This window comes from Dendronephthya gigantea, unplaced genomic scaffold, assembly GCF_004324835.1.
Source record: "Dendronephthya gigantea isolate DGI-Jeju-01 unplaced genomic scaffold, DenGig_1.0 000015F, whole genome shotgun sequence".
NCBI classification, from domain to species: Eukaryota; Metazoa; Cnidaria; class Anthozoa; order Malacalcyonacea; family Nephtheidae; genus Dendronephthya; species Dendronephthya gigantea.
The window spans coordinates 2,416,464-2,429,076 of NW_021163025.1; the positions used below are offsets into that span (position 1 = coordinate 2,416,464).

A 12,613-nucleotide genomic window follows, 5' to 3' on the forward strand; every position below is an offset into this window, starting at 1 on the left:
CGTTGTCATCGAAGGGGTCCGAAGTGTCATTGAGGTACTCGGAAATATTACAAAAACAGCGAATGTTGGGTATGAAAGATTACTATTTTTAATTAGGTCAGGAAATTATATTCTTTCCACACTAATAAGGTCATAATTAGGTTTCCTGCTATCTTGCATAACGTCACAAGTTACGTACGTTCACAACGTTTATTTTATAAATTATATTAAACCTTTAACCCACCACACTTTTCCCCATTCCTTTCTACTAAGCAGTCGCCTATTTTTAGTTCTAAATCAGACTAACAGTTCACTTTTTACGGTGGTTTCGTTGATGGTTTGTGCGCTGTCTGCGGACTACGATAGAAATTTGACTTGGCCACAGGGCAATATAAGGATGAAGCGGTTTCTCAATACGCACAGACCTTTAGGCACAAATGCACAATACTGCGATGAAAATCCGCCATGTTATTCAGCATGAGCATCTACATATTCTGCATACCAAACATTTCTGTTCATTGAGGGTTTCTTGTGCGCACGCATCTTGATTTACGTTTCCTTTTTTATCGTTACGTATCCTTCTTCACAAAGCCCTTTCCACGACACCCCTTGCAATCCACGTCAGTCTTGGTTCTACCCCTCAAGTAACCCACAAACATCCCCACCCAAGGTGATAGTGACCCCGCATTATCCACGGGTCCAACCAGACCAAGGACGGCAACAAAGAATACCAAGGAAAAAACTAATGAAAATCCCACCGTCGAGAATATAAAAATCCCGAACTGAAAGAAAAATAAGATTTTCGCGCCGAACATGAATATGGATGCACCTAAAGTTGAGCATGCGCCTGACAGCACTGAGATGCCCACGTGACCAAGTGTGCTTTGGACTCGTTCCAATCTTCCGGTAGCTTGCGCGGTGACGTAACCTTGTGCCAGATGTACGACATAATCAACAGAAAGACCGACAACCAAAGTTAAATTTAAGGATTCTAAGATTCCTAGTTTCCATCCTGCCATTGGTATGACGCCCACAACACAACACGTGATCAGACCAATCGTCAGCGTTGCTAGGAGACTTATCATCCAGTTCATTGTTGCAACAGTCAGTATAACCAGAGCGAGACACAGACCCAGTACTATACCTTGTACAGCGTTTCGGACAAGGATCTAAATGCAATAAATAGTTCCATACATTCTAAGCTCAGTTGTACCAGCCCAATCTACGAAATGCGATAGCTTTGCCCCGTTGAGTATACCAAACAACCAGGGACACTAGAAAGTTATGAAGGCATGGGGGAAGATTTCATGAATAAACACTTCTGTATTTACGGATACTGAGGCAGTGTTTACCAAACATCTGGGAGGGGGGTTCCCGTCAGAAAAATTGGCTGCATTTAGGGCTGTTTACATGGAGCGAGTTATCCCGTCTAGGTGAGTTAACAAGCGCATCACATCAAAGGCTTAACCTAATTAGTCAGTCTTTCACTATATGCAGTTTTCACCTCGTTTAGCCGGGATAACTCGCTCCACATAAACAGGCCCTTAGCTTAATGCTCGTTGGCTGTAAATCTAGCGTGGTACATACCACAAAGCCGATTCATTACCGACTTTCAATGAGAGGTAGTGAGGTACCTTTCCCCCCGATTGTGAAAGGTGAGAGGGACGCTACCCACGCTGCCCTCCAGGCTCCCTCCAAGCATCATCGTCTTCTTTCCACTTGTGATAACGGGGAAAAAAGTAAAAGATAAACCCGAGCTAGGATAGGCGGAATATGCTTGGGTATGTTTGATATATATGTACCTGCTGGACTTTAATCCAATGCCAGGCATTGCGTGCATCTACGGTCGCTTGAAAACCTTGTCGACAGGACGGTGGCATTTCTTTCATCTGATAAAAAGGGAGACGGCTTAATTAACGTCAATTTTTTCTCAATTAAGGACAGCGATAAGGATGATGGTAACTATTGTGTTGATATACCTGATCTTTAACGAAACTCTCCCACTCATTATAGATGGGTAAGCCACGTTCATATCCCAGATTATCTGCAGATAACGTTGTGTTCACCGCGATAGCCATAAAAAGTAAACGATTCCCATATTTATTACCTGAAAACAACGATAATTAAATGAACTAACCGCAGACCCAATCGAAGACCGCAAGGTTAGCCACCTCCCACACTCTAGGCATTAAATGATGCTCGGCAACCCTGTGAGTTTTCACGAAGAATGAAGCATTGTATCTGTATCACAAGCCTTTACTCATCAAAGTCAACTGCTTTCGGACTAGAGACCCCGCACAGACGAGCAAATATTCTTCATCAACTTGTATGCGCTCGTTTTCACGAAAAAAGTCGACAAGTCTTCACGCTTCGGCCAAACCTCGCTCAAAATCTCGTCATCTGAACAGGCCCTTATAACAGCTGTGTGAAGCGTGTGTATTTTAGTCCGTTCTCCTAATGGGTAATTTAATTTTTTCTATTTATAAATTTATTAATTCGGCAGTGTTGTTAAGCAGTGAAAGCGTGTATTGTATTTCGTGTGGCCAATTTCGCGTAGCGGCGATAAAAAACAGCCGGGCTTCACTAACCTTGTAAATTAGAGCTACTGGTTAGAGCACTAGGATCCTTTTCTCCACCAACGAGCTGAGAGTAAGTTTGAAAATCGTAATCTCTCCAGTAATCGGGTTTTAAACCATCTGTTATGAAGTAACCCAGAGCCAGTTCAAAATACCGATAATATGTTTCAGGTAACGCTGTTTTATTGTACAGCTGCGGGTTGCCCTTCATTAAAATTCCCATTTTCTCGGCGTTAACAGGCAAGCGAAGATTTGTGTTTAAAGGGTACTTGTTCGACTTGTTACTTTCAACCTGAAATAAGAAACGTTCACATGCTTTAATCGAATCACTGCATGGCATCTACAATCAGTTGGTCAAATATTTTTTCAGTACTTCCTAGTGACACTTGGTGCAGGACCGCAAGCGATGTTCCCTCCTCTACTTGGCCTCTAAGAAACTAAGTTTACAATCGATAAGACAACATGCGGTATGATTATGCTAACCTCGAAGTATTCTCTCATTCTTGCTAGCAAGCATTTCAACTGCACTTCATCAGAAACAAGACTGCGTCGTATCTTCAAAGCGTCTTGCTGTTTTCTTGGTAGATCTTTCAACTTCTGACATAAACTCTAAAAGAAGAAGCAGCAGTACTCAACTACTAGCCAGAAGCATGGTCTCTTTTCAGATCCACTTTTCAGAATTTCAGTTATATATAGCAACCACTCTTTTGTCCAGTGTTACCACACCACTTTAACGGGGCCCAAGACAAGCTATAATTTGTACTCGCTTATTGTAAGTACCCTACTGCCCCCCCCCCCCCTGCCACAAAGGAGTACAATCACACTATACTCACCAGTGCAGCATTCTGACAGGGGGGTGGATTGAGATCAAAACTCGTGTCAAACACCGTCTTTCCTTTACATTTATAGTCAGTGAAATGGCAGTTTGTTCGATCTTGCTCCTTCAAACCCCAGATGATATGAACAGCAAAAATATTGTCTTCCTCACTTGGTCGAAATGCAGACTCTCTTAACCGTTTCACTTCGTACCAGTTCGTGCCAGGCACCCACATATCCACCTACGAATGAATTGTTTAAATGCTGTAACATCACGTAACACGCATTTTCAAAATCTCAGAACTTTTTTTCAACGCAAGTCTCACCTGTTTTTCGTCCGGTTTAATAAACGTAGCAAATGCAAGGAATGTCGCCAAGATTGCTGCGAAAACCAGCAAAATAAACCAACGAATTTTTCTGTGGCCCACGAAACATTTAAAATATGGTCCTTGTAATAACGCTGCCAGCTTTTGTGTTATGGTTTGGGGTGGCTCAGTGGGAAGTAAATTTGAACTGCTCTGAACGGGATGAACAGTGTTGCTTGTTCTTGAACAACATGGTGAGCAATTGTTTGGTTCGTTCCGATTGCTGTTTGTGCATGGGAATGACGCGACGCAGCAGTTGCTTGTTTTTAGGTATAGTTCGTGAATGATAACGACACAGGGTAGGAACAACACAACTGAGAGGTAGTTGACGGCGACGAGCAGTGCCGAGAACGTCCCGAAGGTTGACACAGCGAGCAACGGCGAAAGGGAACTGGAGAGAAACGCAACCATCGTCGTGAACGACGTCACAAACATGGCTGAAGCCGCGTGGCTGTAGACCTCGGAGAGTCTGGTAATCAGTACGGTCACGTGTGCGGTGCTTTTCCACGAGTCCATAAACACGAATACGTCATCGGCACCAATCCCCAGGACGATAAACACGGAGAGAACATGGAACACGCCAAAATAGCGAAAATCCAGTATGACACGGTAAATGAAGTTTGTTATGACAAAACTAGACAGTATACTAAAGATAGCCCAAGATGTTATCCATAATGATCCGATCTGAAGCCACATAAACATAAAAATAAACACCATACTCCCCCCGGCTAGGAGAAAATCCAAAACAACCTGAATTTTTATCTCATTAACATAAATAGCGCGATTATAATAATAGAACTGAATACCGGATAAACCTGATTTATATGTATCCTTGAGCTTTTGCGCAAACGCGTCAACAGTTAAAGAGTTTAGTTTTTCCATTTGCTCGTCTTTTTTATTCAAAGTACTGTTGAAACCATCCAAAGGCCAGGCGATGGTCATCAAAGAACGCGTGTACCTTGATCGAGCCGTTTCATTTCGAATAATCGCGTCTTTTCCCAGGTGATAAGCAAGTATTGATCGGGTTTTATTTAGCGACTGTGCAGTTTCTAGGACATTGTGGATATTCTCGAAATTTGGGTCAAACAAATCCTTGTGAAAATTGCGATATGTGCCGTCGAAGAATCGCAAAATTGAGCTGGTCGTTTGGCAAGTTTGCGACGGATTCAACAAGCACAGCTTTCGCTCCCAAATCGTGTTGTTCTGAAGCTCGTTTTCAAAAGTTTGAATTTGTTTCAGGTCTGTTTTCGTGAGTACGTTATCTTCCTGTGATTCGTAAACTAGTTCCAGTACTTGATACCGCACGACTCTCTTCGTGCTACCGCTGACGACAGAAGAACTGAGCGTAACCGCGTCGCTTTCGCTGGCAAATTTCCACGCATCCGCCCGTAACTTGGTCGGGTCATCTTCGAGATTTAACGGTACGTCGCTGAAGTCGATCGGAAGGATTTCGTAGCCGACGATATACAGAATGACTGACATAAATATTAGCAGCAAATGGCACGACAATGTTAGTGCTAGATGAAACAAAGGAGAATGTGCCGGGTGATTAATATTATGTCCGTTTGCAAGTGGCAGTTGTATGTACAACCATTAACGCCGCTGCCGGCAGTAAATATCAGTCTTAAAGGCGTCCAGCAGACTCCAGCTGAAGTGTAATAATTTAATAGTCTGATGTTTGATAATACAGATAAATGAACGGTTCAAATACAGTTCAATACAACAACTTGCGAGAAAGATACTTACAAAAAAATAACTTAGGCCATGTTGCAAACAATTTGCAAATCTTCAATTCTTTTGTTGGAGAGGGACTCATGCCTTCTTCGGAGATCTTAGGCTGGGAAACACCAACACCTGCGTTTAATTCCTTATTGTCTACTGTTTGATCTGGATCGATATTATCAACATGAATATCATCCGATATCCCATCATCTACTGATGTGGCTCGCTGTATCATTTTGATGATAACTTCACAGCGTTATCCGATCTCCACAAAAAAAATAGGCTGTCATTTGTCTCGCAACGAAACTTTTCCCATACCAATTACACTTTACGGGTGTCTTTATTTTCTTTCGTTTTAGTAAAACGTTCAAATACATCAAACATTTCGTTTGCAAAGCCTCTTGGCGATGTTTTTGTGCATCCGACACGAACGTTGAAACTCTTAGACTTAGATAGTCTACATCACCTGACGCTGTCTGTAGTCTCCTATCAGACACTTGAAAACGACAAGATATGACTATCTCAAATTGAACTATATTCTAAAAGGCACAATTCGTTTCTATGGTAAAGTAATTATGAATTTATGAAACGTCTGTGTTTGTAATCGTAAGTAAATATTGCTTGAAAATTCAGACGTACCATGAATTAAAAACGTCTTATTAAACTAAGAAATTAAATCGAAAAAGAGTATAAAGGTATATTTGAAGATTTGGGCAGGATAAAACCTTAGTTTAATCCAATAATCGTAAATCCTAGGGGCTCTATAATAGATAATATAATAGATATATTGTTTTCCGAGATGTAAAGATACAGGATAACTATGTCGGTGTAAAATTGACTCGCGGCATATCTCAAAAACTGCATATCTCAAAACCTCAATGACATCGCGGCAGATTAAAATACGAATTAGGAAAAACAGCAGGCAAAGTGTTAAGAATTCATCATTCTAAACAGTATTCCTCCAATCCCAAGGAGACAATATAATTTCGTGTTTGTCCTGTTTGAGCCGCCAAAGTTAATTGCTGTCAAGTCCTGCACGGATTGCTCATAATTTGCGTTTAATATTTGATCACTTTTCTTTCAAACGGGCGCTATAGTTTGCGAAGTATTCGGTGGGTGGTGTTTTCTTTGACTATGACTATATGACAGACACTACATTGACACTAAATGATGTATAATGTATTTATTTCAAGAATACTCGAGGAAGTGATGCCTCTCAGAGGTGACAAAATCCCTCAATTACCTGTCATTATTACATGCTGACGATTACCGTAATATGAAGTATGGTAAAATACATTTATTCGGTGTGCAATCAATTATTTAAATATAATTCTGTACATGACATATGAGCTAAAAACTCTCACATTGAATGCTCAGCTTCCAAGCGACCAAATGCAAATTCTTCAGGGGGGGTGACCATTCAAAAGACAGACTCGCTATTCTTCATTACTCATCGTGTATTGAACGAAAGCGCGGCAATCTCTATAAAATTAATTAATATCCTTGAGATTCAACAGTCACTGCCCTATGGGACCGAGTGATCAAGTATTAGGGACGTCACACGCTCCCAGGCCTCCCTCATTCGCTCCGCCGTCTTCATCTCGTTTTAAATCGCTTCTCTTGTGATAACCTTGACCGTTGCATTGATTGCAAATGACATCATATTTTCCCTTTCCTATGATGATATCTTTCATTTTACGAACAACGGGCAAAATAGATCCGTGCTTTCCTTCCGGTCCAACCAAAGCTAACACTGTACTGAAGAACACGAGCGAATAAAGTGTAGAAAAGGCGATAGTGACAAATATGAATGTTCCGAATTGAATAAAAAAGATAATTTTTCCTGCAAACATAACCACAGAGGCTCCGAGTGTAGAGCATGCGCCTGAGACCACAGATATACCCACATGTCCCAGAGTGTGCTTCGTACGTCGTAGTCGATTACCCCCTTCCAGCTCCATATATCCCTCTGCTAAATGAACAACGTAATCCACAGAGAGGCCAACGACTAAGGTCATATTCAGAGACTCCAAAACGCCAAGTTTCCAACCCAACAAGGTGATGGTTGCTAGGACGCTACACGTGATCATCGCTATGGTGAACGTTGCTAGGATACCAACAATGACGTTGGTTGTTGCAATTATCAGAACGAACAAAGCAAGCAAGAGTCCAATCACAATTCCTTGAACGGCATTCTTAATCAAAATCTAAAAGGAATGTGAATCTTCCGTCAATTACATAAGCCATTTTATCGACTATCCAATATAAGGAAAAGTAGCCTTGTAGTTCAGGTCGAAACGTCGAGAAGTGTTTTGTCTATTTAGGCAGTTGTTATACCACATTTGATGCTAAACTCTTGTAGAACATACATCGGAATCTTACCTTTTGCACTTTCAACCAATGCCAAATATTAAACCCGTCAACAGTTTGTTGAAATGCTTTGTTGCACGACGGTGGCATTTCCTCCATCTGTGTTTCATGAACATGCAAACGTAAAGAAAATAAATGAACATTTTGATGATAGCAATACGAATCACACAGAGCTATCCGGCGTACCTCAGTTTTCACGAAATCCTCCCAGTTGTCTTGTACAGGTAGCCCAGCTTTGTAGCCAAGTTTCGCGACCTGAAGTGACGTATTGAAGGCGACTGCCATAAATAATAACGAGTTACCATATTGATTTTCTAAGGAAAGAAAAGGCGTAGCGAATTATTAGTTTTCATCTCCAGCATTAGAGTAAAAAATATATATTTGCTACTAGACCATCATTTGGGATCGATAGAGACACCTTTTTCAGTTTACCTTGTAGCTTCAGACCTTCATAAGTTCCCGACGTTGTAATATCATTTCTTGAACCGAAGTATTTACTGTACGTTTTGTAATCATAGTTGTTGACAAAAGTAGACTGAGAGCCATTTCTCAGAAAGAATCCAAGGCCGACTTCGAAGAAGCGAAAATAGTCTTTTGAGTGCATGGACATGTTGTAACGTGAAGGGTTTCCTTTCATCAACGTCGTCATCTTCTGTTCACTGGAAGGAATGCTCAGGTCGCTGTTCGGTGTGTACTTGGATTTGTTTCCTTCAGCCTAAATTTTAAAACATAGCGCATGATGGATGGAAAACATGGTGAAGATGCAGAGATATTACAAAGAAGTTGAAGAAGGATGAGATAAGATGGACACGCAATAAGAAGGCATGATGTTTGAAGGAAAACTGTGGTCAGAGACAGTGGTCATGCTCTGAAGATAGAGTTAACGGTAGTTATCGAATAAACGGATCTGGTTTACACACTTTAAAATATTCGTCCATTCTCGTCATGAAACACTCCATCTCAATTTTGCCCGTCACCTGGTTTCTTCTCAATTTAAGCTTGTTACTAATGTCTGGTGATGGATTCCTCAATTTCTCGCATAAATTCTACAGCAAACATTTAATCAAAGTAAGTTTGCTGTCAAGGATAATACTCTGCGAGTCAAAAATGTGAGAACAAATTCTGAATATTTATAGAACAAACATTCACTTCGCCTTTCACTCCAAATAGTGATATAAGTGACAGTTTTGCCCCTGCCAACTCCCCCCACCTGCTCCCCCTGTGGTTAACTATTGTTCCCCACCTTCCCCTCCCCACATCCTGTGTAATACACTTAGTAATGCAGTATTCATACAAGAACTGATCTTTGACACGGCGGAGAGTTCATATCAAAACTTGTATCGAAAATCGTCTTCCCTCGACATTTGAAATCCGTGTGATGACAGTCGCTACGATCTTGATTTTTCAAACCCCACACGATCGTCACCTTAACCACACGATCACTCTCGCTGGCTGCAAATTTCGTTTCACGAAGCTTTCTCACTTTCGCCCAGTTCGTATCAGGACTCCAGATTTCAACCTGGATAAAATATATACGTTATGTTAACTGGATGCTGCATCTTACTATCAGAGTCAGAATGTATGAAAAATTTAATTATATGAACGTAGTTATAAAGAGGGATCTGAAATTTCAGTAACTAAAGAACTAGAAACCTAAAACTTTTAAAGAACGACGTTTTTCCCGAAAATAACTTTTGCGCATGACAAATAGATGCGTTGACAATCCTCCCACAAGGCCGGAACAAAGCATAGAATTACGGATATAAATATGAATGTGATTAGCATATATATTGCTTGAATGAGCCTCACTGGTGTGGGGTGCAGGCTTCAAACCTGTAGCCGACTAGCGTCGGAGCGGTTCGATTCCGCCTTTCGAGCGTATTTTTTAGCCAGATACCCCCCGGTGATTGGTGGATTCACTGGATTGCCCGCATTGATTAGCATAGAACACGCCAGTATACACGCATCGCACACAAATGTGGTTGGGTGATGTAAATAAAAACTAAATATACTTACCAAAGGTCACCAAGGTTCAGTCATGCATTCATGCTTATATTATATACATGGTTAAACAGTTATAATAAATATAATTATATAACAATTTAGCCGAAAAGTTTTAAGCTTTTACGCCCGTTTACAGTGTAAAGCAGCCCTTATCAAGAAAAAATGTGTTTGTTAAGGAATAAACATCTCACCTGCTCCTCGTTTGGCTCTAATCCAATAGCGAGTATGATCGAGACGATAATAACAACTAAGAACAAGGTCAACACCACATATCTTGTTATCTTGTGTTTCACTACCTTATTAAAGAATGTTTCTTCAAAGAATTCAGCGATATATTTGCCCAATCTTTTCCTTTTATTTTGAGCCGAACTATCATCAGGCTGCGGTGTTTGTCGCTTGCAACATGTCAACAAACAGCAACAACATTTGCCAATGCGATACGTCTCATGCATTATGACAACGGCTGGGAAGAAGATGACGACGGAGCAATAGTTTACAAAGACCAGCACAGCTGAAAACACGCCAAAACTCGAAATGGCCAGAAGGGGAGACGGGGCGTTGGAGAGAAATGCGACGATTGTTGTAAATGATGTTATGAACATGGCTTTGGCTGCTCGTCTGTAAACAAAGTCTAACCGATGAGCCTTGCTTGGGAACTCAATTCCTTCCGATTGTTTCCAGGTATCTGTGAATACGAAAATGTCATCTGCACCAATGCCAAGTATTATAAAGATAGATAACACGTGGAACACTCCGAAGTAACGATAATCCAGGATAATGCGATAGATCAGGTTGGCGATGTTGAAACTTGACAGAATACTGAAAATGGCCCAACCTGTGACCCACAACGAACCAGTTTGTAGCCACATGAAAACGACTATAAAGACAAAGCTTATAATTGCAAGTCTCATATCGGCTATGACTTGTTCCTGGGTGGCTTTCCTTCGCAACGCCCGGTTGTTATAGTAGAAATTCATGGCGCCAATCCCCTCCTTTGCCAAGTTAGCTAGACTGCTACCAAACGCTGTGAAGATATATTCATCTAAGCTCTCAGTTTGTTTCTCCTCTTTCTCCTGAACATTATCATATCCCGCGAGTGGCCAGCCTATATACAGCAGACTGCGGCAATATGACGTTCTAACGATATCATTGACTTTATCGAATTCTACATCCTTGCCCAAGTGATAAGCGAGATATGTTCTCGTGAGATTAAGAGCACGAGCAGTCATAAGAACCCGCGAAATATTCTCAAAATTCGGGTCGTACAAATCAGGGTGCATCTTCTGGTAGCTACCATCAAAGAAACGAAGAAGAGAGAACGTTGGTCTGCAAGTTTTCGCCCCATTTTTACTCTGCACGAGTTGGCAGAGTTTTTCTTTGTAGATTTCCTTCTCTAGAACTGCGTTCTCCGTTTCCTGCATTCGTAGAAGGTTGCTTTTTGTCAGAATATTCGCGTCTTTGAGTTCGTAAACGAATTCGAGTGTTTGATACGTGATCCCACGTTCATGTTGTGCTCCTGCATTGGGAGGTTTCGCTGTGACAGCGCCGCCATATTTTGCGAAGTTAAACGCGTCAAAACGAAGCTTCGTGTCGTCTTTCTCCAGGTTCAACGGCACGCGACCGAAGTCTGCTGGCAATATGTCGTAACCGCTGATGACAAGAAGAACTGTTAACAGCAGTAGCAGAACATGGGCGCCCAAGGTCACCGCTATAGAAAAGAGTGAGAAAAGGTTAGCAAACTGTTTGCACTTTTAGATTACTGCCTCAGTTGCACTTGGAACCATCGGAAGGGACGTGTATTGAACGAAAAATACGTTGCGGTAATCAGGTGCAGACGACTTCTAATACTTTGATATGATGACTAAATTCTAACAGTTATTGTCAGTAGTCCTTCTCTGAATCACGACCTAGCCAGATTCAGCTGTCAAACTTCCTGTTTTTGTTTATATTTCAAGGTCCCTAGTTCAGTATCATTGCATATCTAAAGATTCATTGCATATCTAAAGTTGCGTAAAATGCTGGCTTCCTGGTTTGTACAGAAAACATAGCTTGACAACAATTACTTTTTCCTTCCGCTGGGAGCTAGCGGCAACGTGATGGTTGATTTATTATATTATTAATGATTGCAATACTGTTGAGGTAAAATTGACAAATTTTATCAACTTAGAGAGTGCACATTGTCATTGTGTCAAAAATGCTTTAGCTCCTCACGTTTCTTCATATACTACTTTTATGAATATTATTATGTGAATACTGCACGATTAGACTGACGTATATTTCAGTAGTCTATTGATTTAAGCTGTGAAAGTTTAGAAAACTTTAATCTTCAACATTTGAATTTATATTTTAAACATAGCAACATACCAAAGACCGATACCGGACGAAATACGACAAGTTTGCAAAACCAGCTGGGTTCCTTTCTTGGCAAAGTCAATTCGTTCTCGGATTCTGTTATATTTTTCGCGTTGAAAACTTCATCGTTCGGCGCAATTCTTTCCATAGTTTCCTGGTTGCTATCCACAGTCTCGCTTGGTGGATACGAACCAGACATTTGTTTGTTTAATTTCTTTAAATTTTAATAAGTAAACGACGTGACACCGTATGTAACGGAATAGTGTTTTCAGTATCTATTGCGGTTTGACAGGTGAAGTTTGCAGCCAAAATTTGCATTTCAAATCCCAAATCCAATATCGATATTCATTGAGTGGGTGTTACATTATTAACAAGGTTGTCGGTTGAAAGTCTGATAAATTATGGAAAATTTACATATCTAAAAGTAAA

The 12,613-nt window shown here is 40.9% G+C and overlaps 2 protein-coding genes across 2 annotated transcripts; both read right to left on the reverse strand.

Annotated features, from left to right (window-relative positions):
* Positions 1 to 85: 85 nt before the first annotated feature.
* Positions 86 to 5,877, reverse strand: LOC114520272 (protein dispatched homolog 3-like). Its single transcript, XM_028540504.1, has 8 exons — positions 5,483 to 5,877; positions 3,698 to 5,253; positions 3,389 to 3,613; positions 3,039 to 3,164; positions 2,568 to 2,847; positions 1,959 to 2,086; positions 1,782 to 1,868; positions 86 to 1,148 (listed from the first exon to the last, which is right to left on the reverse strand). Exons 1-8 carry the CDS (start codon positions 5,691 to 5,693, stop codon positions 549 to 551), a joined length of 3,213 nt encoding a protein of 1,070 aa, XP_028396305.1. The 5' UTR covers positions 5,694 to 5,877; the 3' UTR covers positions 86 to 548.
* Positions 5,878 to 6,635: 758 nt separating this feature from the next.
* On the reverse strand, positions 6,636 to 12,547 carry LOC114520217 (protein dispatched homolog 3-like). The gene is made up of 8 exons (XM_028540443.1): positions 12,197 to 12,547; positions 10,024 to 11,540; positions 9,123 to 9,347; positions 8,749 to 8,874; positions 8,261 to 8,543; positions 8,015 to 8,142; positions 7,841 to 7,927; positions 6,636 to 7,665 (listed from the first exon to the last, which is right to left on the reverse strand). Exons 1-8 carry the CDS (start codon positions 12,381 to 12,383, stop codon positions 7,000 to 7,002), a joined length of 3,219 nt encoding a protein of 1,072 aa, XP_028396244.1. The 5' UTR covers positions 12,384 to 12,547; the 3' UTR covers positions 6,636 to 6,999.
* Between the last annotated feature and the right edge of the window lie 66 nt (positions 12,548 to 12,613).

Coding starts and splice junctions, on each gene's coding strand:
- LOC114520217 (XM_028540443.1), bottom strand. CDS start 12,383: ATGTCTGGTTCGTATCCACCAAGCGAGACTGTGGATAGCAACCAGGAA. Junction 8,143..8,260: donor TGAAGGTCTGAAGCTACAAG/GTAAACTGAAAA, acceptor TTCTTTCCTTAG/AAAATCAATATGGTAACTCG. Junction 7,666..7,840: donor ATTGGTTGAAAGTGCAAAAG/GTAAGATTCCGA, acceptor CATTCCTTTTAG/ATTTTGATTAAGAATGCCGT.
- LOC114520272 (XM_028540504.1), bottom strand. CDS start 5,693: ATGATACAGCGAGCCACATCAGTAGATGATGGGATATCGGATGATATT. Junction 3,614..3,697: donor TTAAACCGGACGAAAAACAG/GTGAGACTTGCG, acceptor ATTCATTCGTAG/GTGGATATGTGGGTGCCTGG. Junction 2,087..2,567: donor CAGTAGCTCTAATTTACAAG/GTTAGTGAAGCC, acceptor CGTTGTTTTCAG/GTAATAAATATGGGAATCGT.